The sequence below is a fragment of the Epinephelus lanceolatus genome, chromosome 17 (genome assembly GCF_041903045.1).
Source record: "Epinephelus lanceolatus isolate andai-2023 chromosome 17, ASM4190304v1, whole genome shotgun sequence".
Classification (NCBI taxonomy): Eukaryota; Metazoa; Chordata; class Actinopteri; order Perciformes; family Serranidae; genus Epinephelus; species Epinephelus lanceolatus.
In genome coordinates, this window is record NC_135750.1 from 9,007,878 (window position 1) to 9,034,872 (window position 26,995).

At 40.2% G+C, this 26,995-nt stretch overlaps 1 protein-coding gene across 1 annotated transcript; it reads left to right on the plus strand.

Moving 5' to 3' along the window:
• Positions 1–1,054: 1,054 nt before the first annotated feature.
• hhat (hedgehog acyltransferase) lies at positions 1,055–25,536 on the plus strand. The gene is made up of 12 exons (XM_033612752.2): positions 1,055–1,191; positions 1,479–1,627; positions 1,726–1,790; positions 3,806–3,919; positions 4,014–4,208; positions 5,270–5,482; positions 7,174–7,351; positions 8,281–8,431; positions 13,437–13,472; positions 17,930–18,131; positions 18,646–18,790; positions 23,868–25,536. Exons 2-12 carry the CDS (start codon positions 1,507–1,509, stop codon positions 23,951–23,953), a joined length of 1,506 nt encoding a protein of 501 aa, XP_033468643.2. The 5' UTR covers positions 1,055–1,191; positions 1,479–1,506; the 3' UTR covers positions 23,954–25,536.
• The last annotated feature ends 1,459 nt before the right edge of the window (positions 25,537–26,995 follow it).

Consider the following 26,995-nt stretch of genomic DNA (forward strand, 5'->3'; position numbering starts at 1 on the left):
TCGAAACTAAGCTCTAATCCCCCATTGTCGGCCCTTCCGCATCAATAGAGGTCATCCCCGACCTTCTAGGACATCCGGAAGTGGGTGAACTCAAACTCGAGGAGTCAGGTCCACAAATGATAAGGTATGGTCGCGAATAACTTTTGATAGGAAGGTGGTATAGACTTGAAACTAAGCTCTACTCTCACATTGTCGGCCCTTCCGCATCTATAGAGCTCACCCTCTACCTTCTAGGACGTCAGGAAGTGGGCAAACTCGACATTCGAGGAGTCAGGTCCAGATACGGGAAGGTATGGTCGCGAATGACTTTTGATAGGAAGGTAGTATAGACTTGAAACTAAGCTCTACTCCACCATTTTCGGCCCTTCCGCGTCAATAGAGCCCACCCCCGACCGTTGGGAAGTGGGTGAACTCAAACTTCATTGAGTGCATAAATTAACATACTTTTCAAAAGGTTGACATTTCTGTATTATAAATTCTTTTTATTGGTCTTTTCTCTGGGATTTTCTAGTATTTTGAGATACTGGATTTATATTTTCATGAGCTGTGAGTCATAATCATCAAATTTTAAACACAAAAAACTTAATCTAGAATATATGAAAGTTTCACTTGTTTAATAAAATCATGGGGAAAAATGAACTTTTGCATGATATTCTAAATTTTTGAGATGCACCTGTATATATAAAGCTTGGGCCAGAACCATAGACTGTATTGCCTTTTTATGACACTATGTATCAGTTTATCTTCACCCAGTAATGATTAATCTTTGGGCATGGCCATAGCACCTGTACCAGCGTGCCTTCATCCATACGACACTTCCAACAAGTAGCTGAGTGCTAACCATATTTTTTGTTTCAAAATTATCTTAAGTAACTAAGTTTTCGAAAACAGGTCGTAGTATGATCAAGCTCAAGTGTTAAATAGCAGTAACAGTGGGCTGCCTGACTTTCCACTCCTGTGTAGAGCATAGACTGTATGTAGAGCTGCACTCCCGCACATTTGGGGGCAGTCACGCTCCAACATGTTGTTTGCTAGTCATGAATTAAAACAAGGAAACAGAAGAAGCATCCAGTACCTTTGAATGTTGGATGCCGGGGTGTGTTATGGTTATGACTGTCTGGTCCAGGCGCTATCAAACAGTGCAGTCTACAATCAACACCATCACAATGGACACCGGCCCGGTATCACCAGGTAACGCTGTATCTTGTTGACGTCATTAGCTAGCTTAGTTTAGCTAACGCTAGCTAACTGAGTCGAGCTTACAGAAAGTTTTCAGGCGAAAAGTTAATGTTAACACAACAATGTGTGACTGAAACAATGGCCAAACCAGCACAGAAAACTTTAACATACAAACCGACTTGGTCGTAGTTGTCTCGATATAAACTTAAATGCTCAGACGATGCTAATTAGCGTTAGCTTAACTGTCGCTAACGGTTAACACCACAGGTATAACCACTGACTGACTCACTGTGTTACAGCCGCACTATAGCGCAGTGATTTCACCTGATGACATCTAAATTAAAGCCCCAGCTGGCTCCACTGCCACGGACAGAGATCTTTGCATACTGGGTGCTGTCCTTTGGCTCACACCTGTACTCTTTCTACCACCTGCACAGGTTCTCCAAAGGTAAGATAGACTGTTGTCTCTATGTTGGTTCAATGACTTGATAAAAAAAACGGAAAAAAGAATTATGTGTCTGTTATTTTTCCTGTTTTGTTCCCCAGAGCATGAAGCAGGATTACAGAGAGAATTCCAGCTGGAAAAAGGCCTTATTAAAGGTTATAAAAGGGTAAGTTCAATTTTAAATGACTGATTAAAAACCCAACCTGAGCCAAGTCACATTATGGAGCATCTCACCTAAACACAACTTTGCTTTTAAGTCCATAATGTAATAGGGCTGCAAATAGCAAATATTTTATTAATTAATCTGTTTATTATATTATCCATTAATCCATTAGTTGCCTGGTCTATACAAAGAAGAGCCTGATCGATACATCAGTCAGCTGATAAAATTCAGTTCAATGCCTTTATTGTCATTGCACAGCAGTACAATGAAATTGTGTGATCTCTGGGCTATTACACGTAAAAACAGCAAAAGACAATAAACAATAACCAGCAACAGTGATACACATAAAATACACTACAAGTAAAAAAGGAGAATGTATAACGTATAATGATAATAATAATGTAATAAGAGCAGCAGCAGTATAGACTGAATTGCACATCTGGCCCAGCCAAGGAGCAAACACAGTATGCACTATTGTATATTGAATTAATTATCTTAATAGCACTTGGATAAAAACTGTTGAGGTGTCTGGAAGTGCGAGATCTCATAGACCTGTATCGCCTTCCAGAGGGTAGCAGTGTGAAGTGTTGGTGGGAAGAGTCCTGAATTATGTTTGTGACCCTACGGAGACAGCGGCTTTTGTACAATTCCTCAAGTGTGTACCAGTGATGTTCTGGGCTGACTTATGATCATCTGGAGAGCCTTCCTTTCAGCAGTCGTGCAGCTGGAAAACCAAACTAGCATGCCGTATGTCAGGATGCTCTCAATGCAGCAGCGATAGAAGGACACAAGCAGTTCCTGGGACAGTTTGGATTGTTTGATAGCAATTGGATACTGGATGTGATGTCCAGTATGCACTGATATGATTTTTTTTAACAGGACATGATGCAGAAAAAGATGCTTAGGGTAATAAAATCCCCTATTAAGTTGACTATTTTAGTGCACTTATGTCATTTTTGGCTGTAAAGTTTATTGTTAAAATGTAAAATCGCCTGCCTTCATTACATATCTTTGTCACATGCATAGTTTAGCCTTTGGTTCTGGCATCATGTGGATACCACCTGACATGTTCCACCCACTCAAACACCGTTGCAGACCAAGTACCCCGCCTCACAGAGATCCTGTGTCCATGCCTCCAGAGCCAAGTCCGATCCAAGGAGGCCCCACCTTGGATTAGGGGTACATCTGGGGTACCGGCACATCACAAGAATCCTTGAGCAGATTGGGACCTGGGAAATTTAGAAGCCAAGTAGACACCTTGAGCTTTTTGTCATGCTCCACAGGGCATTTCTAAACAGTTTTTGTAGTGTGGCATGCTGCTTTTTTCTGCAATTTATCCTATATAATGGCATATTGGATATCGGCAAAAAATCCAACACTGTGCATCCCTAAAAGATATATATATATATATCTGTGTGTTTGTGACTAAAATGTCAGCCGATATATCAATATTGGAATTTTTACTAGCTAATACGAGTATCAGCATCTGCCCCAAAAATCCAGTATCAGTTGGGCTCTAATAGATAGTCAGAAAAATTGTGAAAAATGTCAATAAGTGTTCCCCAAACCCCCAAAATAATTGCTTTGTCCACAACAAAAAGATATTCAGTCTACTGTCATAGATGAGTAAAGACACCAGAAAATATTCACATTTAAGAAGCTGGAATCAGAGAATTTTTACTTTATTTTTTTTAAAAAAAAGTAAACGATTATGAAAAGAGTTAGTGATAAATTCATTCAATTTCAATTTTCAATTCAATTTTATTAATATATTTTAATAGTTGACAACTGATTAATTGTTGCAGCTCTATAATGTACAGCCCTATTTTAAGATATTCTGTGTCACAGAAAGCTGTGATAAGCATATTTCAGTTCAGTTAGGTTTTTGCAGGACTTTATACATTTGTTTGATACATAAAAATTAAGCTCCTCAACACATTTTGACTATTCAAAGCCTCCATTCATCAGGCTTCAGCTGTGATTTAAAGGCTCATGGTGAAGTTAATTCTTTTTATCAGGACCCATCAGACTTCGAGTGGAGTTTCTGGACCGAATGGGCAAAGAAGTCTTTGCTGTGGACTCTGATTGGTCATGGCGTAATATCAAGACTGACCCGCACCTTTTACCCCGAGGTAGGAAGCAGCTGCTACAGTGCTGGAAGTGGAATGTTGCCATCAAGTGGGAGATGATTTAATCCAACACATTTTTTCATGTTTTCTCTAATAGCTCAGAGTGCCAGCACTCACAATATATGGCCTCTTAGCAGCCAGCAGTGTGCTGGGGATTAAAGGTGTGGGTGTGCTGCTGGTACAGCTGGGCCTGTCGTTTGCAGCAGCACAGCTGCGAAAGCCTGCTCTGTCATGGGCCTGCAACCTGCTGCTGCTCTCCACACTTTACATCCAGCCACTTCAAGAGATCCAGGTGGGTTGTATCACCTGGACTATACTTGTTCCTGATTTTGAAGGATTGGTTTAATCTTGCAATCGAAGCATTGAACAGAGAAGTAAAAGATATGCTTAAAAGTAAAGTGAAAAATGAAATTTAAATGTAATTAAATGTTTTTAAATGGTATTATTAGTCGGATTTTAGTGATTGTTTCACCTCCCGATTGATTACCACCAAATGCAATATTTGCAAAGAACACAAGAGGGTGCAATATACTAAGGGGACGTAAAGGCATTTGTCCACTCAGCTCTGGCACTCTGTATCCATACCAAAGAAAGAACTTGAATGAATATATTGATGGTTATTTCAAGCATTTTCTGAGGATTACCAGATTTAAAAAGCTTGGTGTCTTCGTATAAGCATTTGAAAATTGAGAGGCAGTAGGAGACATGCTAGCAGACAGTCAAACATTTATTGCAGTGAAAATGAAAAAGGATTTTACTAAACTGCCTTTTCTTCACAACACAATAATGAATTTCAGGGACTCAGTTCAACTCATTTCGACATTGATTTGGTTATCATGGACACTGGTGCGTAGTATTTCATCACATTCAGGGTCATCTAACATCCTCCTCTTACATACCTGTGATCTACACACACTCTTTAACTGCACAGTATCAGCCAGGCGAGCGTGCTCCAGTTACAATGGCTGGAAATTTGAATTTAGTGAGTGAAACAGACCTGACAGACCTGTGCACGCTTCCAAAAATCTGACTCTTTCCCTCTATGCTCACACACGCAATTGCACAGTTGAGTTGAGTGTTCAAGCTCAGTTTTGAAAGCAGTGATATTCCCAATGCTGTTTATCAGACCTCATTAAAAGTTGTCTTAAGCACATGTTTATTAGTGTGTGCTGACAGATTCTCACATCCAGTTGTCAAAATATGCTGTAATCTGCTAATGTTCTCATTTTAACGTGTCCTATTTTGAGTGATTTTAAAAAGCGTATCTAAATTTAGTGTCAGACTGTCACTGCTGATGTGAGGATTCCCCAGGAATGTGTTAAAAATAATTGGCCTTGCCTCTGTGTTGCACAGAGAGGCTGGTATAAGACCGAGGAGGAGTACTATCTGCTGCTCTTCAGCGTTGCTGTCTGTGGTCTACGCTTCATCAGCTTCAGCCTGGAGCACTGCTGGTGCCCTGCAGACCGTGGTGGAGTTGTGCAGCTCTGCTGGTTGTTTTCATACACTTTCTATCACCCTTTTTTCTACAATGGACCCATTATCACATACAAAGACTACATTGAGCAGGTAAGAGAGCCGACAGGAGCTACACCTGAATTAAACTGAGATTTGGTCTAAAACTGCCTCTTTTGTCTTTGTCTGGAGGAGGCCGGTCGATGCTCCTGAGTGCAGGCGATCTGAGATCCATTTTTAAAAATATAATAGCTGACACATCAGTGGCAGGTTATGTACAAGAGGATATTGACTTGAATTTTTTATATATGTAAAGAAATAGCTACCACTTATTTGGTCCAATGGCAGACTGTCGATCATTTATTCGATGAACATAAAATTAATCGTCAACTCCTTTGATAATCATAGTCATTTAAGTCATCTTTTAAGCATAAATGCCAAAACAAGTGATATTTCCAGGTTCTCAAATGTGAGGATTTGCTGATTTCCTTTCATGATGTAGGGCTCCTGCAGATCCTTAAAGTCTCAAAATCAATTGAATTAATTAATCTTAAGTAAGGCCTTAATTTTAATTTAAATGTCTTGAATACATCTTCAGAAGGTTTTAAAAATGTTAAGACATGGGAAGTAGGATTTTATCTTTTTTTCTGATGTTGCATTGTAAAATCTCACTCTCAGTGGCAGCACAGTGTTGTAGTGGTTAGCACTGTCTCCTCACAGCAAGAGGGTTCCTGGTTTGATCCCAGGAGAGAGCCCTTCTGTGCAGAGTTTGCATTTTTTCTGGCTTCCTCCCACAGTCCAAAGACATGCAGGTTAACTGGTGACTCGAAATTGTCCGTAGGTGTGAATGTGAGTGTGAATGGTTGTCTGTCTCTATGTGTCAGTCCTGTGATAGTCTGGTGACCTGTCCAGGGTGTACCCTGCCTCTCACCCAGTGTCAGCTGGGATAGGCTCCAGCCCCACCACGACCCTCAAGAGTATAAGCGTTTATAGTTAGTGGAATAAACAACAATTATATTTTGTTTCTGGCCGGCATGCTAACAGCAGAAGATCCATTGTCTGCTAGCTAACTGTCACTGTACTCAAGACGACATGGGGAAGTGCAAATTCAGTGAAAATAGGCTATTAAACCCAAGATTTTTTGGCATGGCTGAAACTCATTCTAGGTTCTGTGTTTTGTATGCAAAAAGTTTTTCAAACTGGGCATGATGGGAATCGAGGCAGTGGAGCCCCACATGCAGAGTGAGAAACACAAAATCACCAAGACAACCCGCCAACAAAAGTTTTGTTCATCCCTCGTCTCTGCAATGTGTTCTACTCTAGAAAGTGTTATATGAACTGTTAAAGCAGATCATACTGTCTCACTTCTTCAGTTTTGGTCATTGTAAAATTGGTCCTAATTTTTATTTCTGGAGGCATAAATAAAAGTCTTAAAAAGTCTCACATGTAACTTTGCCTTAAGCTGTAGGAACCTTGTTTGATATTTTTGGTTTTCGGAAATGTTGGTTGGACAAAACAAACACCTGATGAAGTCACTTTAGGCTCCAGAATACTGTAACAGGCTTTACCCCCTATCTTCATTGAGAAAATGATCAAGGGATTAATCTGTAACAAATACAATCGTTCATCACAGCCCTACTCTACATCATCCTTGTTATGGCTGCTTGTTTTCATACCCGTCTTTGCAGTAGATTTCTAAATATCCACACAGTATGTCTTTACTCTTTTACTGCCATGTTTGTCCTTTTCAGTATGAAGATTCATCCAGCAACCTTTAACAACAAGCTCACCCTCTACACTTTCAGATGCAGAGGCCTGCTGAGGAAGGTGACAGGGACGAATCAGCATTTAGCTTCTTGGTGCTCAGATCAGGACGGATCATACTATGGTGGTGCATTGCCGAATACATGATCCATGTAATGTACATGCACTCCATCCAGTCTAATGAGACCTACTTAGAGATCCTCCCTCCCTGGGCCTTGGGTATGTCTTTATTCTGTATGTATTTTTGGCTGGTTTGTACAGTGTAACATTGAGTTATAGCTTTAATGTTTCCCTGCCTTCAGACACTCTTAAAAACATGTTACCCCCGCAGAGTTTGGTTGGCTCTCAAACTCCATCAGATATGCTGATTACTGTCTTACTCATTGGCCTCGATCCATAATCCAGTCGTCATGATCTGTGGTGTTATTTTCTTTATCTTAAGTGTCAGAATTGGTGTCTGCTAAGTGTCTTTTAAATTTATTTATGTGCTATTACTTGTTTTAAACAAATCAAAGATGTAATCAGTCAGGTTATGTACCCTCTAATAGCCCCTTTGTGTATTGGCAGGACACTTGGAGTACTACATTTTAGCAGATACAAGTAATTTACTCAGGTGGCCACTGTGGTCTAAAAATACTCTGCATGCACATCTCAAGTCAATATTTTTTTTTACATGTAAAGCACCTCTGGGAATGTGGACTTCTAGCACTAATTCATTCACTGTTGTCCTCTCTGGATCCCTTAGTTGCCATAAGTAGGTATAATGAACCGTTAAAGTTTACTGGCCTCCTTTTTGCAATTCTGCTTCACAGTTCTCAGCAGCTCTTTAATGTCAGCAGCAAATGGTGTTTGCCAAGTTCTAACGTCATCTATTGATCCCTCCTCTGTTGCTCCTCCTGAGGTTTCTTCCCTTTTTTCCTCATTAAAACATTTTTTTTGGGTAGTTTTCCCCATTTCCAACAGAGGATCTAAAAATAGACAGTGTTGTTTGCTGCACAGGGTTTAAAGCCCTTTGAGGCAAATTTATGAATTTGGGCTTCATAAACACAATTTACTTGACTTAAAACAGAGGGAAATTGTCTTTGTAAAGTATACAGGTTGTCCTAATTGTTAAATTAAGTGGTAATAGTCCTTCTGCCCTGTCACAGGCGGTCTGGCCCTGGCCCTCGTCCAGTTCTTCTATGTGAAGTATCTGGTGCTGTTTGGACTTCCATCCATGCTGGCTACTTTGGATAAACTAGTTCCCCCAAAGCTTCCTCGTTGTGTCAGCATCATGTACAGTTTCACAGGGATGTGGAGGTACGTAAATACAATATTATATTGGTCTCGTAGCATTCCTTAAAGGGTAACTTAGGTATTTTTCAACCTGGACCCTATTTTCCCTTTTTTGTGATGAATGGGAAGAACAATTTTTGAAACAGGTCCAGTACTGAACGAGAGTGCTGCAGTGAACAGCAGAGAACAGGCTGCAATGTGGGCATTTGTGCACTGTCAGTTTACATCCACTAGTTTTGCCACTGACAGGCTCAGATTGTTATAGAGTGTGCCAGTAAACCCGGAACTCCATTAGCGCTTTTAGCACTTTCGGTTCTCTCTTCTAAAAGTCAATACGTTTTTTGAATGGGATTTCGGTAAAATGCCTCAAATAAGGTCTGTGGTTAACAAAAGCTTAAGTGAGTTTCAGGTTTTGTTCTGCGACATAAAACACATCAGTAAATACCCTGCTTGTGAATTTTGAAGCTTTTACGTGTTGTAAAAAAGGCGGTTGCTAACAAGTTGCTCAATACGACTACAAACCCTGTCGGGGACATTAAACGTCATCAACCCCGAACAGACGAGAGAGCTGGCAGTCCGCCATTACAGCTTCTTATTTAGCTTAAACAGTCCGATTTCCCCATTATACAATGTTTTTAAAATAAAGCAGCCAAAATCAGTTGAAAGCTTAGTGGCGGTGGCGTCAAGAGTCATGTGACCATGGAGTAGTCATGTAGTCCGTTAAAGCCTAACGTTAGCTTTTTACTTCTGGTGATCACATTTAAGCTTCAAAGGCGATATGAAAGGTGTTCATGTGTGAAGATTATCTCGCTGAACAAAACCTGTAAGTATCATAAACTTGTGTTAGCCACAGAGCTTATTTTCTGACATAATCCAAAACGCATTGCAAAAATCACATTCACTTTCTCTTCTGGGAACCAGCGCGATGCTAAACTTCCGGGTTTTGACGTCAGCCCTGGGACACTCTATTCTTAGGATGTATTTACACTGGCGATATTTGGTCTACTTTAAACAAACCCTGGTGCTTCCATGGATAGTTCTGTTCGTTTAGAGTGGTATGGACACTCATTCGAACTAGTGAACCCTGGTCCACTTGAAAACTGGTGGTCTCGGTTCACTTCCAACTGAACCCTGGTGCAGTTTGCTTATAGTGGGAAATGTTAACGGACTATCCAGCCAACCAAAGAGAGGAAGTGAACCAAAGAGAGGAAGTGACGTAGAGCGCAGTGCATTTTGGTATTTTTGTGGTGACCAAGCCGGCTGAAGGAGATGGACTTCTGTTTTCGGTCCTGGCCAATCGATGAGCTGGGTTTTCTTCTTCCTCATGATTTTTTTTTTCCTGGTCAGTGGTCGTTTCGGGCAATACCGCCCCCAAACGAGCAGCTGTTGTAATTGCGTGACGTTGTCCAGGCGGTTTGGTCCGCTTTAAAAAGTGCAGTGTGAAAGTGAACCGAACTAAATTAAGGTGTGAAATTTTTCGGCCGAGAACCAAGTCCCCTGGACTATCCTGGTATGAATGCGCCCCAAGTGTCTGACATTATTAAGGATCCCTACTGAGTTAAACCTTTAAAGAGTAAGATCCTTTTTGTTTACCCAGAAACAGCCCCAAAATCATCATCATGAAACCCACCAGACTTTATTTAAATTAAAAGTAATTTTATCATAATAAATCACACTTCCATTAAAAGTCGACAGAAACAAAATAAAACTCAAAAAAGCCGACTTGATTCATCTTACCACTGTTCCAACAATCACTAGCTCTGGTTTGGTTGAAATAAAACCTTAATTCACCTGGTTAGGTGTGAAAACATGCTGGCTTTATACACACTAAAATTACTGTTTATTTACATGGAGTCTGGCGTTTTTGGCGATGGTGATTTCGGGCCTGTTTCTGGTTAAAGAAAATGGTCTTACTCTTTAACAAAAAGATCTATCTCTGTAGGAATCCTTTCAACGAAGTTGTCAGACACTTAGAATATCAATCTGAGCCTGTCAGTGGCAAAAACAAACACCTTTAGTGGACAGAAAATGATGGTGCTCAAATGCCCCAAGTGGTTACATTGCAGCATATTTTGCTGCTTCCACCTGCAGCCCTCTCGTTCAATACTGGAGCTATTTCAAAAAATGTTGTTCCCATTAATCACTTAGACACAAAAGCATTTGAAAATAGGGTCCAGGTTGAAAATGACCAAGGTTATCCTTTAAGTCTGAAGTGACTGGAAAAGCTAGCATCCCTGGTACCCTTGAGAAAAAGGTAAATTTAATGTCAAGTGACTTAAGTGCCCCCTGTGCTTTGACAATACGACTCAGACTGGGAACAGTGAATTGTCCCATTTTCTGTCATTACTGGCAATCAGAACAAGGGATCACCACGGCACCAGCAGGGACATCGTATCATTCTTTCAGACTTGAGCTAAAATTGTTCACTGGGAGCATTTCCTACATTAACAGGCTGCATCTTGTCTTTTTCTTCAAGTTAAAACTGGTTAGTGGCAGTATGGCTAAGACAGTGAGGTCACCAAACAGATTGACCCTTAGGAATGTGTTAGTTTTGAAAGGGATGTGACAAATCAATGCCAGTTGTCTGTATATAACATCGAACAGGTAAAGGTTATTTCAGATAAAGTCAGTGATAGTGTAGTGTAGATTAATCCCAGACATTTAAAGTAAGAGTTAGACGCCAGGCAGGAGCATAATGAGCATAATCCTAAACCTGCCACTTTAAGATTATTGATAGAAAGAAGTTCAAGAGACAACCTGGATGCCATGTTACCTTTGCCACATAAGTGCACAAGATAGAAAGACACAATTAAATCTTTCTGTATTCAAACCACAAAATAACCCAAATAAATTCAGCCCGATCAAATCAAACGGTTATTAATAAACAAAGTGTCTGACTCACAGAATCAAAAGAGACCAAATTCAGTCCTGATGTGAAAATCAAATGTCCCTTAATTAAATAAACTGTCCAAGGAGAAAATGAGCAGGGTAAGGGACAGTGCAAAAATAGATGCAATTAGACTGAGGATAGAAGGGTGGCTGAGGGCTGCTGCACATTAACCTCAAGCAGGAGGATATGAGAAGCCTGAGGAGTTGCAAGAAAGGAGACTTACCTTCATTTTGGTAGATCCAACAAATACTTTCATCCACAGCCACATCTGAGCAGGTCGAAAAGATTAAGCCAAACCTTTCGTTACCCAGGAAATTCAGATGTTTTTGGAACAACTGCCACTTCGTTTACTTTTATTTGTCACTGTTTTTGCAAAGATGTCCAGAAACTTGATTAACTTTTAGTTATCTCCTCTTTTAGATGCTTTCACTCCTCTTTCTGTTGTCATCCATACTGCTTTTGTTAGTTGTTTCCCTCCCCCCTACTCACAGGTGTGTCTGATTGATCTCCCCACCTTCCTTTCCTGTAAAGGTTGAAAAGGGATATTCTGTACTTTTTTCCCCCTTTTCTGCTACACACATCAAGCATGAGTTTCTAGACACACACACACACACGCACCATGCTGAGTTATTTCCATCCTACCTACCTCCACAAATAGTGCACAAGATAAACGTAATTGTCATGACGACTGCTACATTCTTTAAGTTCAACACTTCTTCAACCAAGCAAAGGAGAAGACGATGCCTGGCTTATGCTGAAGGGGTCACACTTGCTCAAGTGAAATGAGCACACACATTGCAGTGCTTGTTTCATGGGGATAAAGCCCCTTAATCAGCAGGGCTTCAAATATTAAATGGCTAAAGGCAACAGTATTTCCACGACTTGGAAAAAATATTTCAGGGCCTTCAGCTAAATGCAACAGTGAACATTTTGGGTCCAGTGCTTTGTGTTTGTGTTTACCAATTAGCTTTGATGTCCTCCGGGATGCACACCACTTCTGGACAAAGAAAAAGGCTGATAAAGGGCAAAATGTGCTGAAATATTTTCCCAGTTACCAGTTTATTAGGTACACCTAGCCAAAACTAAAGTGGTGCACCAGTCCTAAAATATATTCTTCAATATCCTGTTCAGGTTCTGGTGATTTAAGTGTGTGATTATTTTGGACACAGCAGTTTGGGGCACTATCAAGCTGATTTGCATTATACTAGGTGTTTCTATTATTGTGTCCACTGCTTGTATATCAATAAGACTGAGCTTAAATAACACAAACTACTCTCTGTGTAATGCATTACAGCTCAACAGCATCACAAACTACATCAAAGTTAATTTATATAGCACTTCACAATATTTTATATGAGGCAATAAAATAATTGAAGAACATTTTAGATCAAATAGAACAAAGATAATAAAGTTGAATTAACACCGTCCAAAATTATAACCTTAATAAAGGTAGGATTTATTGCAGGACTGTTGTATCAGGCTGCAGTAGTTTAAATTAGGTGAACCGATTAAACTGATAACAGGGTATATGGACAAGGTTTAGACAGAACAAACATCCTCATACAATAAGAAAACATCACAGTTAAAAAATCAGTGTTTGACAGTGAGCCCAATGTGGTTTCCCTTATGTATATACTGTAAAGTGACCAGGGAGTGTGGAATTTCATGCCTTGTTCCCACAGCACAGTCACTCTGTTCCTAAATGTAATTAACAACGGGAAAATGCCCTCTTAATTCAGAGCACATAAAGTTGAGATGGAAGGCCGTGTGTTCGGTTTTGCATTGAAAATGCGCTGGCTGTAGACCAGATCGACCAATGTGCTGACACCGATGCACTCCAATCCAGCCTGTGTGTGCTGAGCTGGCCAATGTTGACAACATTGATGGAATGCATAAAGCTGTCCACCGACATCGTCCACAAAACAGCCTCAGTTTATAGGCAGCGCACGGAGAAAAAAAAAGAAAACACGTTTTTCTAATCTTCTTAATGACAAAGAGTGCGCACACAAACACATATTCTTCATACACACTGTATATATGAAGCCCAGTGCTCAGGTGTTTCTTACTCAGTGCTATATTGTTATGTAAATTTGTGACTCAATATTCATTTCTTTCTCTTTTTTTTTTGTTCGCTCTCAGGCACTTTGACGAGGGCCTGTATCGATGGCTCATCAGGTAAGAGGCACTTCATGAGCGGACGACAGACTAATTCAGATGTTAATGCTTACTAAAAATGTAAAATGTCATCTAAATCAAATAATACTCCTAGAATATCCAACTCTCTGTCTGTCTATATATCCAGCTGTCTAGCTATCCATCTGTCTGTCAATCTCTGTATGTATCCATTTATCTCTCCACAGTTTTTCTTGCTTTATATTTGGAGTAGCGTGTGTTTATTTATACTGTATCTGCTATTTACTGCACACTTACTGTGAAGAGCTCATTTCCTGCAGTTGAATAACCTTAAAAAAAGCTGCCATTCTCCAGCTGCCTGCCCGCATGTGTCATCATAATGGACAAGGATGCTGCATTTGCATGTAGGCTTTCTCATGATTATGAGCTTGCATGTTGTTGCTGAATAGTTCCCTCTGTTGTGTTACTGTTCCCGCACTCTGGAGAAATGCCTCCTTGTTTAATATGTGCGTATGTAATGGGAGCATTATGTGTTTGCTCAGTTGTACTTTGGACAACACACATTATTAGTTCGTCTGCTTTTTAATGATGCACACTTGGCTGAATGCAGCCTTTTGGGAGGTTATGGTCCGCTTGGTAGACGCGGGTTGCTACATGGAGGCAACGCCGCAGTTGCACGGTTGTCAGAAAACACTGGTAGTCTGTGCTCCCTTGTCTTGGTTATTGTTTGCTAATTAGTTTTTGTGTCGACACGTATGATGGTGTACATGTACACTTGCTTTTCAGACAGTAATATGAGCTTGGAAGGAAATTTGGCATATCAGGCTACTAAAGAGGCTCCAATTAATTTGCTAAATATACCAGAATTTAAATTGCAAATGTAAGTTTCCATTTTAATCCGTGTCCATTGGAAATTGTTTTCTCCTGCTTAATGGCATCGCTTGCAATTATCCTACTGCAGATGCAAAATGATACCCATGACACAATGCCCTGGCGTTCCTTCTTGTGAAAGTGCTTTTAAAGAGGTTTTAATGCAGTATTGAAATTCTGTTGAAATTGTCAGAAGAGCGCTAGATGAGTGCGTAGGTGTTAAATGATGTGCTCTACATGACTCACTGACACCCCGTCTCCCTGGGCAGCTAAGTGGCTCATTCTTCACCATTCCATTACGCTTTCCCCGTCTGTGTGCCACTGTGTACCAGGTTCTCTGTTTCATACAGTTATCAGCCAACAAAAGAGCTCTCACTGGCTGTTTGACTGAGTTCTTGCTGCTACGTGTGAGGAGGAGTATTTGATCCCAAATCCTGGGGAAAATAGTTGTAAATAAATAAGTGGGGGGATGGGCTGAGGGGTGTCGACATCTTAACTTTGGTTCTGATTGCACTTAAAGGATAAGTTTGGCATTTTTCAACTTGGACCCTATTTCCATGTATGAATTGATCACATACACTGATGTGAACAACAATTTTTGAAATAGTTTCAGTATTGAGGGATGCAGCAGCGACCGGCTCCCTCAATACTAGAAAATGCCAAACTATGGGCGCATTCACACTGCTGCTATTTGTACCGCTTTAAACGAACCCTGGTCCGCTTCCACGCATAGTTCAGTTCGTTTGGAGTGGTGTGAGCGCTTATTGAAAGTCTGGTGTGGACCAAACGAGCAAACCCTGGTCCGCTTGAAAACTGGGGGGTGAACCCTGGTGCGGTTTGCTTACAGTGGGAAATGCAAACGGACTATCTAGGGAACCAAAGAGAGGAAGTGACGTAGAGCGCAGTGCATTTTGGTGTTTGGTGTTTTTGTGGTGAACAAGCTGGCTGAAAGGGATGGATTTCCGTTTTCAGCCCTGGCCAATCAATGAGCCGGGTTTTCTTCTTCCTCATGCTTTTTGTCTTCCTGGTCAGTGGTCATTTCGGTCAATACCACCCCCAAACGAGCAGCTGTTGGAACTGCGTGGCGTTGTCCAGGCGGTTTGGTCCACTTTAAAAAGTGCAGTGTGACAGTGAACTGAACCAAATGAAGGTGTGAAATTTTTCGGCATTCCCCACCTAATCGAACCAAGTCCCCCGGACTATCCTGGTGTTAATGCGCCCTATGTTTACTGTAAAAGACTCTGGTTATTAAAGAGTTTGTAAATAGAAGTTTTGATGACTTTTGCTGCTGGTAAACGTCGACCCCCCTGATTTCAATTCATTAAGACTATTTTCCATTTAAGGATTCTTCTTCACCAGTCATTTGAGAAAAACAAAATTCTCTTCACGAATAAAGCATAACACGGGGTGACTGACGTACAAATGTTAATTTGGTAGATGAAGTATTCCTTTAAAGCCAAGAACTATCAAGTATACTGAGCCAACACTGAAACCAACACTGTCTAATTGACTGTCACTGACTGTCTAATGCCTGCTGCCTGTCTCTAAACGTTGTGTGCGTGTTGTCTGCATCATCTGCTTGCAGGTGTTGCGTAACACATTGATTACTCAGGTTTTAATGTATGTCTCTAAAGTGTCACATGTTGCTTAACATCTGTTTAGATTCCATCTCAATAAATTACATAGACGTATAGGTGCTCAGCATGTTTAAGTATTCAGTTTGCTCCGGCTCAAACACTCTGGTTGCTCTCCATCTGTTTTTGCACCTTCTCTCATCCTCCAATATGGCCAAGCTGGCCACTCTATTTAAGGCTCAGAAAATGCTGGCTCATCTTTCAGAAACATTGATTATCCACAGGGTGGCTGAGATAATTAGTTCCCAGCTCAGCAACACTAGATCAAGAATGTGATGTTTGTTTGTAAGCGTGTTGGAGTGATGTAGCACGTTGAGACGTGGTACCTCTGGGACAGACGAGGTTCTCACAATATCTGAGACCATTTTTCTTCACAGCAGGCACCACAGTCGTTACTGATTGGTGCGATCTTATTCACATCATGTGGGCTATCATCTGCTATTTTTATACCACATGAAGTTTAATCCCATTTAAACCACAGTAGAATTAAATGCATTTGCTGTTTGTTTAAACCAAAATGATAAAATCGGATCTCACCCAACCAAAACATGAGCGAGCTTTAGTGAGGGAAAAAAAGTCAACTTGACATAGAAAGTGGGTTAAATGTGTGTCAAGGTTTTGGTGCAAACACAGAAACCACTTTGGAATCATTAACCCAATTGCAGCATTATTAACAACTTGGTAGGATTGATTGATTCCCTGAAGTGCCTCTATTTTTGCACCAGACGTCAAAGCAACATTTATTTCATTAAAAATCAATGAACATGACATGATCATTTGTGTTGCAGGTGTTCTTTGCAATTCATCGGTGCATTGTGGTGCCATTTTCAACCTCCCCTTTGTTTAACATCTACACTGTTTGCTGGCTGCAGTATGTCTGTGTCCTGTCCTTACAAGGGGTCTGTCTGTTAGTATCACCAGTTATTTGACAGGGTCCCTGCAAATTCTCAAAAAGTCTTAAAAAGGCATTGAATTCATTGATCTTAAAGGCCTTAATTGGTATTAAAATGTCATAAATCAATTGTTTAAAAAGTCTTAAAAATGCTAGGACATGGGAGTTAGATTTTATGAATGACGAGGTATTGTAAGATCTTTTTTTCTTAAATAATTTACCGAATGCCTCTTGCATTAATGTCACACAGATCAGGATAATGGAACTCATATTTTGTTTCTGGCCGGGATGCCCAGAGCAGAGGATCCACTGCTAGTTAGCTGTCTGTCTGCCTGAGCAACATGAGGAAGTGCAAATTCAACAAAAATTGGGTATTACACCAAGATTAAATCACGACAGGCATTGCATACAAGGCTTGGTGTACTTGCAAAACATTTTTTAAACTCAAAAATTGAGGTTCAAGGCAATGGAATCTCACATGCAGATTAAGAAGAAAATTATAAGAAGAAGAAGAAGAAAACAAATGTCAGGTATTTCCCAGTTCTGCTCTACTCTCATCTCCACCGCAAGACAAAAAAGTCATGTTTTAACTTACAGTCAACATTTGGTTAAAAATTTTCCCTACCCTAATTAATTGATGTCAGTTTATGCATTTAACTTCTATTTTGGTTATTGTAAAATTGAAAATTGAAAATCATTTTGAGTGGCATTTAAAGAGTTGGGCGGCACAACCATTGCACCACTGTGCGGCCCTGCACGATGGTGCAATGGTTAGCACTGTCGCCTCACAGTAAGAGGCTTCCCTGAACCCAGGGAGGGGGAGTACCCCGGGTTCCTCCCACAGTCCAAAGACATGCAGGTTAATTGGTGACTCTAAATTGTCAGTAGGTGTGAATGTGAGTGTGAATGGTTGTCTGTCTCTATGTGATAGTCTGGTGACCTGTCCAAGGTGTACCCTGCCTGTCGCCCAACGTCAGCTGGGATAGGCTCCAGCACGCCTGTTTCTTTGTGTTGGACAGGTTACAATCTCCTTTAAAGAGCTGGAACATTTTATTATTCCTCATTGTGTTTTATTTTTTTATTGTAATGTACTTTTGTTTCAGATACATCTACGTGCCGTTGGGAGGTTCGCGGCATGGCCTTCCTTACAAAATGTTATCCACTGGCCTTGCGTTCGGATTCGTCTGCCTCTGGCATGGTGGCCATGACTACTTACAGTACTGGGCTCTGATGAATTGGGCTGGAGTTCTGGTGGAAACTGGACTGAAGTCTCTCTTCGCCTTGTCCTTTATTCGCTCCATTGTTGTAAGTTTGAAATCCAAGTGTTTGCCTTGTGACAGTGCAAAAAAAAAGGATGTTAAGAGAATTACATTGTAGATATGATTCCCTGGTTATTCCATCAATTGGATTTTTGGCTAAGATGTGTGATGTTGAAATCTGTCCTGTAGCTAGAAATAAAGGGGTCATATAATCTGATTTAATAAGAGATAATGCCTCGGGCTCCAACAGTTAGTACAGACAGGATCGGATCCTGTCACATCTGATTGTACTGTACAGTTAACTCAGCATTAATGTGAGAAAAACTTTCCAATACATTAACAATAAAACCATTCAGGCTGTTCTTGCTGCTTTTACCTCTAGCCTTGGGGGAAGGTTCATGTTCTCAGTAAAGTCTGATGGCAGACTGTGTAATCCTCCTAGTTTATGGTCACACAGTCCATTAGCACCAGGTGCTTTGCTGCACTTTGTCTCTCAGATTTACGATGAAAATCTCCTGTGGTTCTGCTGCAATTTACTTATTTATTTACTGATTTCCCAGGAGCAGAATTTCTCCCCGGCGATGGAGAGGCGTTGCGTTGCCCTTCTCTCTGCCTTCTCCACTGCTATGCTCATCCTCTCTAATCTGGTGTTCCTTGGGGGGATACATGTTGGCAGAATCTTCTGGAAGCGTGTCTTCATTCAAGGTAAATTGTCTCCCACAGCACTCGCTCAATAGGATTTCTGTTTGCCTTTTAATTTGCAGGATTGTTTCAGCTGGCGTTTATACGTTTGTTTACAACGTGGAGCATCAGTCATGTCGTCTTTTAATTTGACTGTTTAGTCGCACTGTGGGACATTTAACCTTCTCTTTCAGTGGGGACGGCAGCTCTAGTGACAGTAGTGTGTCTAAAGCAACAGTTAGAGAGAGGCCAAGTGGAAAATTGGGTCTGTATTAGACAGCCCCTCCAGGATATTGCAGTGTCATGACTGCAACAATGAATTCTGCATGACCTTGCAATGTTGTCCAATCACTGCGTCTTTTCTGTGGATTTGACCAGTCATCATAGTTTTGCATGAGTTTCATCAAACATAACGTCCCCTGTACAGCGTCATCATACTCACTTTCTTGTTTCTGGTTGTGAAGATGAAGACGTGTGACATGAATGTCCCACAGTTAGCAACAAAAATTACTGCTAAAGACCGTACAAGGCAATTCCCTGATGTTCTGCACAAAAGGGGAGGTAACTTGTTTTCCACCATGTACAATGTTGTGATGGGACACAAATGACAATGATTGACAAATACTTTTTTTACCACAAAACTCACCTTGTTAATGGCTGAAACGGAGGCTGTTGCATCCAGATCTGTTGCACATGTGGTAACGTAAAAAACATCTGAAAACATTGCAATATGATTGCTATTTTCTAGAAAAGCTGCTATGAAATCAAGCATTTTAGGCCATAACAGTCCCAAAAGCCCACAAATTCCTGGAGGGACTGAGAGCTGCAACAATTTGTTGTTTAATCAGTTAGTTAACAGACAGAAAGCCAAACATTTGCTGGTCTCATGCTTCTAAAATGTGAAAATCTGCTGCTTTTCTTCGTCGTACCAAATAAGACTGAACAGCTTTGGATTCTTGGACCGTTTTGAACCATTTGAATTACACAGGGCATGTTTTTGACGTTTTATTATCGAAATAATGATTTTAAGATTAATTGATTATGAAAATTATTATAAACTGCAGCCCTGGTTGGTTTATTTATCAGCAGTGTATTCAGTGGATGCAGAGGCTCTGGTTTTACTGGGGCGTTTTATGCATCTGCTGGGGCAAACTCTCCCAGATAGAGAGACATCTGCTTCGTGGTTGTGCCAGTCTCTGTTTTGCTCCCCGTGTCTTTTTATTTGGCTCATTTGGTACCTAAAGCAAGATGGCAGGCCGTCCTGAAGCCTGTCTGCTCATGATAAGCAGTCTGAGCTGTACTCGCCGCTGGGTTGGGCTCAGAGTCAGTGGCCAGAGCTCAGCTCCGCACTGATACTTTCTCATGTAATATAATTCTATTAACAAGAACAGTTAATTAATACTGAAATAAAATGCATAGTTTAGTGATTTTTAAAGCAGCATTAACTGATTTTTTGGGACAATCTGAAAAGTGACATGATCTTTTAAAGTTGGTTTTAGTGTCAGCACAGTTTCCTATTTACACATCCAGCAGACCCAGAGCAACATTATTACATGTATCTTGTGTTAATGTTATTTAGTCTTTGGGCCTGTGCAGCCTGACGAGGGTCATATTCCAGTCACCAGTTCAGCCTTATTGTGACAGTCAAAATTAGTCTGAAGCCTGCCAGGCTTACAGCAAATTGTGTGTTAACATTATGCTTCTTCTAGTAGACTTGGTGTAAATAAGTTAAGAGAAACCTAAAAATAAGAGCAGGGTGTTTTAAAATACCATTTCTGTTGTGAATTATTCAGACTCAGACCTAGAAACTAAACTGAGAATCTCAGTTTGCCTCTATGGAGTTTCATTCAGAGCATTAAAATACTAAAAATAAAGATATAACATGGCACTGCCTGGTGCTTACATAAAATGATAAAACACACCATTGAACAAACCAGTTAATCATTTTTTCGCTTTCAGTAAGTTCTTATGATTTTGTACTTTAAATTGAAATATAATGGATCCAGCAGAAATGCCTGCAGCTATTCTTTCTGTCTGCATGTGTCTGCACAATGAAGCACCAATGGGGGAGTTGCAGTTTTCTTCATTAACATGAGATCAATGCTTTTAAATCAGCCTGTCTGGGATTTTTACTGCTGCAGGCGGTGCCGTAATTGCACGCTTTGACCTCTCTGGTGAAATGTACAAAAACAAATTCCTAATTACACTGTGTTTGTAGTTGTATAGGTGGATGTGTGTATGCTGCCTTCACATGCCACCCAATAGCCCCCATGTAAGATCACTCTAAAGTTGTAGATGTGAGTGATGCAGAAAAGAGCTGCATAATATATCTCATTGCTCATTATGTGAAATTATAATAGCTAGAATAAAAACTTTTCATGTTTTATTCCACTTCACTCTTGAATGGTGCTTTTGTGTCTGTTAAGATATAGTATCAGTAGAGTTACAGTACTTTTACTTGATTAGCACATTGATTTAGTTCCACCTCTGTTTGCCAACACTTCTGCCAGAAAAACATCCTCTATAGCCACGCTAGCGGCTCTGTGAGGCCGTACTTAGACACGTTCACAACGATAATGCTAACATGATCATGATTAGCAGGTTAAGCTAATGTTCAGTATGTTAGCATGATAACATTTGCTAATTAGTAGGGCTGCCCACGACTAAGAATTTTCCAGGTCGACCAATAGTCATCATTTAGGTCCATTAGTCGACTAGTCGCCTGCATGTTTTATTAATGTAATTATTAAATGATATATTTTGGTGGTTTGAGTTGAAGGTATGAGAAAGAATAGTATCAGTAACATTGTTAACACTGTGCTACATTACAGAGAAATACAAAACCGTACTAATGAACCTTCATTAATATAGGCCTATATTTTATCTACAAGTGCACGTCACACACTGAGCGAGCTGCCTGTTAATGACGCTGTGGGCTAATGGGCATGTAGCTACTTCCATGTTTCAGATGATACGTCATGTTTGTAGTCGACCAATGAGGATGAGTTTACATATCACCTTGGGTTCGTCCTTCACCTTCTCAAAATGATCCCACACTTTGGATTTCCTGCCCGACATGTTATTAACTAGCCTGTGGAATAACCGCACGTAGAGTTAGGGTTTTTTTTCTGCGACTAAGTGACCAATAAAATCTTGCCAACTAATGACCTTTCTGTTCAACTAATGTTTGATCAGCTATTACAGGGCAGCCCTACCAATTAGCAAGCTAAGGCTAATTGGAATGTTGTTAGTTTTGCATGTATGTATACAACCTCTGGGCTGAAGTGCCAAAATCAGCACTTCCTCTAATGGCCACTTGAGGCTGGCTCCAGAAATGAGTCAATCCCCACAGACCCCCATGTTAAAATACCCAACTTCACAGCAGAAATAGACAGGTTTACAGCCTGGTACAAAAACAGTTTTGTCTCTATAGCTAATTTCAACATAACAACTTGTGCAGTGGTTGAATTTCTATATAACTCACCTGTTTACGTACATTAATTAAGGCTTAAAGTTTCACATATTTAAGGACAGGGCTGCTTGAGTGACAGGTTGTTTGCAAGGTGTCGCCACAGTTTGAGTCATATGGTCCCAAGAACTAAGATGGCGACTGTCAAAACTCTAAATACAAGGCTTCAGAACAGCAGTCCACAAACCAATAGGTGACGTCACGGACGCCACGTTGATTATTTTATACAGTCTACGATCTTAACTCATGAATCAAAGTATTGGACAAAGTGAAATTTTGACCTGATGATGGCGCTGGATGAGATCAGGAGTCACCACAGAGATCACACTTCACCCTGAGGGGAACATGAACATGGACATTTCATAACACTGCATCCAATATAAAGATATTTCAGTCTGGACTGACAGACAGAATCATTCCTAGGTTTAAAAACCCCCTCACGTTTGCTAATTTGTCGAACTACACATGAGTTGTCTTTCTGTAAGTCTAATGGTGTAATGTATCCAGAGAGACAGATGAGCAAGAGCTCAACCAACACCATGTCCGTTTCTGCTCCACTGAGGAGCACAGTCGTTCTGATCACTAATCAGTTTTATATTTAGTTCTGAGTTGCCTCTCTGCCAGTGGTCCTTTCAACTCTTTTGAACTCGAAGCACTCTGTTAATCAAATGCCAAAGAACTGTGGTGTAATTAGCTCTGGTTGATTAAAATCATAGTAACATTCAACTGGATGAGATTTATTTTTTTCGCTATTAATTTGTAGTCGCAACAACTCTGTTACATTTCTAACACTTCCAGAAGTTTGACTAGTGGTGCGTGTGTTTCCTTTAAGTTCAGATTCTCTCTCTGTTAGTTTGAAGTCAGTAACAGCAAAGGTTGGATAACTGGTTGGAGAATTTATTTCACACTGAGGGCGTTAATGAATTTTACATACCTGCAAAGACAAAACGCTGGGATGTCTTGGCCCAACAGCAAAGGCTTGCTCACGGTGCACCCGGGGCCCTCGAGCTGAAAAGCTTTGTACGATTGATTTAGAGTTCAGACACACATAATAATTCAAATTGCGCATGAACATGTCTAATGTGATTAAACCAACATTAATAATTAGCTGACATTTACTGGAAATTATGCTAATGTTCTGCATACTAACATTTTGTGTTGTGCAGACTTCACAGCACAAAACGTGACTTCAGAACAGCACAGAAATATTTATCAGCAAAAAATACGTCTTTTCTAGCCTCAGCCCGTGTAACCTTTCTCTGCAGCAGACAGGAAGCTGACAGTGGAGCTGTGCATAAAGCAGCCCGTGCGTGTATGTGAATTAGATTTTGACATGAATGGAAAAGAATAGACCATTGAAAAGCATTGTGGGTGCAGGTGCAGGTTACTGAGATAATCTGGAGGCAAGCCAGTTGGGGAGGAGGTGCAGACAGCTGTCCTTACCTGCCTGCTCGACCCTCGAAGAAGCAGCTAAAAATAGAAAAAGAGAAAAACCGTGACACAACACAGAACAGCAAAATACCTACTACTCTCTGGCTCTCTTGTTCTTGTAAGAATGCAAGTCTCTCTGGAAGTTACTCTGTAAAGCATCAGTACATAGCAGCATCAACATTTGGTTTCTTTACATTTCAGGCTGGTCCACCTTGTTCCCGCCTATGCTGGCTTTCCTCTACTGCTTTGCTCAGATTGGGCTTGAGTGGACTTCTCACCCACCATGAGTCACCTTGACATTTTATCGGAGCGAGAATCAAGCCACGAGACATCCCAAACAACCTGCTGAGTCCAGTGCCTTCTCCTCACCAGTCTCTGTGGCGAACCTGGCTCTTGGCCACAGAACCTGTCCAAACCTGGCCAAAGTGCAGCTGAGCAGCCACTTTTCACAATCTGCAACACAAGGCAAAATCTGCCTGTAAGCTGAGACTTAAAGGATTCACTCCAGGAGAGAGTCTCCTACTTTGTGGAAAATGTTAAGTGCACACAAACTGTAATAAAACGAGTGTAATGCTGTAAATCAGTGTGGTCTGAACAGAGCCTTTGGCAGTGCCAATAAGCTGCTCTGACTCACTGTTATTAAGAAACTGTAAAAGAAATACGGACCCTGAATCTGTCTTGGTTATATGACTCTGATAAGGTATTGCTCGCTGGTGCGGAGAGCCGTAGAATGCTAATTTCATATTTACCATCCCTTAGCTCGCCACAGAATCATTTGTGTATACAGAGGCAGACAAAAGGCACAGGAGACTGAATAGAGCAGCAGGAACCTAATCAATGTCATTATTCCCTCAACAGATGCAATTTGGGTGAAGGAGAATGACACTAATATTAGTAGATGTATTATTAAAAGGCTTCAGACGGACTACACATTAACTAATTCAACACAGTAACAGTGATAGATGACATTTATCCACTGGAACGCAAAGGAAAGCTTTTTTTTTTTCTTTGAGCAAGGATGTTAAAAAAAACACAAGCTGCTCGTTTTTTGCTAATGTTTTGTTACATAATGCCTCGAGTTGCCTCCAAAATGTCAACTGTACAGTACCTCAGTCTGCGTTTGGATTAAAAACTTAAAAACCATGTTGTAATGGATAGCCGTGCTGCAACTGATGTAATGAGTCATTCACTGTTTTACTGTTCCAGCTGTGTGTACGAATCAGGAGTGTTTCGGGTATGAGGTTAAATCAACTTGAAAACTCTTCCAGAACTTGTTGTCAGCTTTTCAGGAAGTATAAAAACATTTGAAATATATAGAAATGTTATTATTTTAATTGTGACAAAGCTTTATACAGAGTTCTGACAGACTTTAATAAGTATTTCGACCAGTATGAGTCTATATTTTTCTACAAATCCAGTCAAAAGACCAAATTAAAACCATTAACCTGTCTGTGGCCTTCAGCCCCAAGTTCACTCATTCCTGTTCATTCTAAGACTTAAATCTTTAAAAATGGATGAATAAAACATAGCGTTTATATTTTATAAAGGCTAAGTAATTCCTTAAAATATCTGAGCACTTTTGTTCTTAGCAAATGTTACTCTAACAGGAGTACATAGTGTTTTTGTTGGGACTGTTTCCAGCTGCAGATTAATACATATTCAGGACACCACAGTTGATTCCACACTACTGAAGCTGCTCCTCTTTTTGGAACCACTGTGGGGTCAGTAATAATTTCACTTTCAGCCATGTTTGTTGTTGCCGTGAGTAACAGTATGACATCAACATGTCAACAAGTTAAAATAATATCGCGAGTATCACAATATGAATTTTTCATATGATATTAAAAATTATACATGTATTATGTAAAAATGTGTCATTCAGTTTGTGTTTTTGGTCTTTTCATTGAATTCATTGTCAGTAACAAAAAATAAGAATAAAGATATCACCACTGACCTCTGTTCCTCCCAGAGAGGTCACAGATGTTGGTCGAACTATTAGACTACTGGATAACTTACGGTAATTCATGCTCAATGAGGTGTGAGCCTTTCAAATGTCAATTAGCTTTAAGGGTTAGAGCTGCAGAGGTTTGTCATCTAACCAGTTAGTCAATCGACAGAAAATTATCTATTTTGGAAATCAATTCATTTTATGTTATTTTTTAAGCAGAAATATAGCACTTTTTCTAGTTTCAGCTTTTCAAATGTGAGGATTTGCTGATTTTCTCTAATTTATATAATTGTAAACTCAATATATTTAGGATTTGGGTAGTTTGTCAGACCAAAGAAGACATCTTATGACGTCACCTTGGACTGTTGCAAGGGACATGTTGTACTGTGTTGAGATAAGAAGTTTATTTTCTCATGAAAACAGGTTATTTTATGCAAGATAACTTGAATGTATCATGAGAAAACATTTGTTTTCTGGAGATTATGAAATAATTATCAAGAACTCGAAAATAAGTGTCTGGTTAATTTAATTATACCTGATCTCATCCTTCAAGATCACCGTCATGACTGTCAGTGAGGATTCACAGCTGAACCTTGATTGAGGTGCAGCCTGATGCATTAATAATGGGTACTCCTTGATCTGACATTTTCAGCTTGAATCAGTTGCTACAGTTGTCAAGACTCCATCTACAATATGCATGCTGGCACGGTATTCCTCATCTCTGATAAACATAAGTAATAAGAGGAAACAACCTTTTGTTTTCTTGTGATAACGGGCCGCTTATTTCGTCACCTTGAGATATAAGAAAGCTAGTTTCCCCCAAACGGCTTTAAATTAAAGTTTGCAAGCTTCTCGGCTTCTGTTCTTGTGACATTTTATACACTAAACAATTGATAATTCAGAAAATAATTGTCACATGAACCAAAAATGGAAATAATCTTCATGCGCAGATCTATTTAAAGGTCTGGTTTAGGCTGTCCCACGTAGGTGCTGTCCCACGTAGGTGCTGAGCTGGATTACCTGATGCAATTGGAGAAAAGCTTTTAAATAAAGTTTAACCAATGAATATAAACACCTCTTGGTGATAAGTTGCTTGTCTTAAAAGCTTTTGAATTAACTTTCAGTTCACCGATCACAGTAAATAATTTACTTTACTGCAATCCAGTGTGTCACCCGTTTCAAAAGACAAACTCTGTGTTCCAGGGTGTAACAGGAAGCTGCTTTAAAAAGCTGATCTGTGCTCTTTTTGTGTCTTTTGAGTTTTGACAGCTTTGTGATGTGGCAAAAAACCAATCTGATCCTCTTACTATTCACAGTGCACTGTAAGAAAGGCAAACAGCTTCAGGGTATGGCTTCCACGGAGATTAGTTTAAGAATGAGT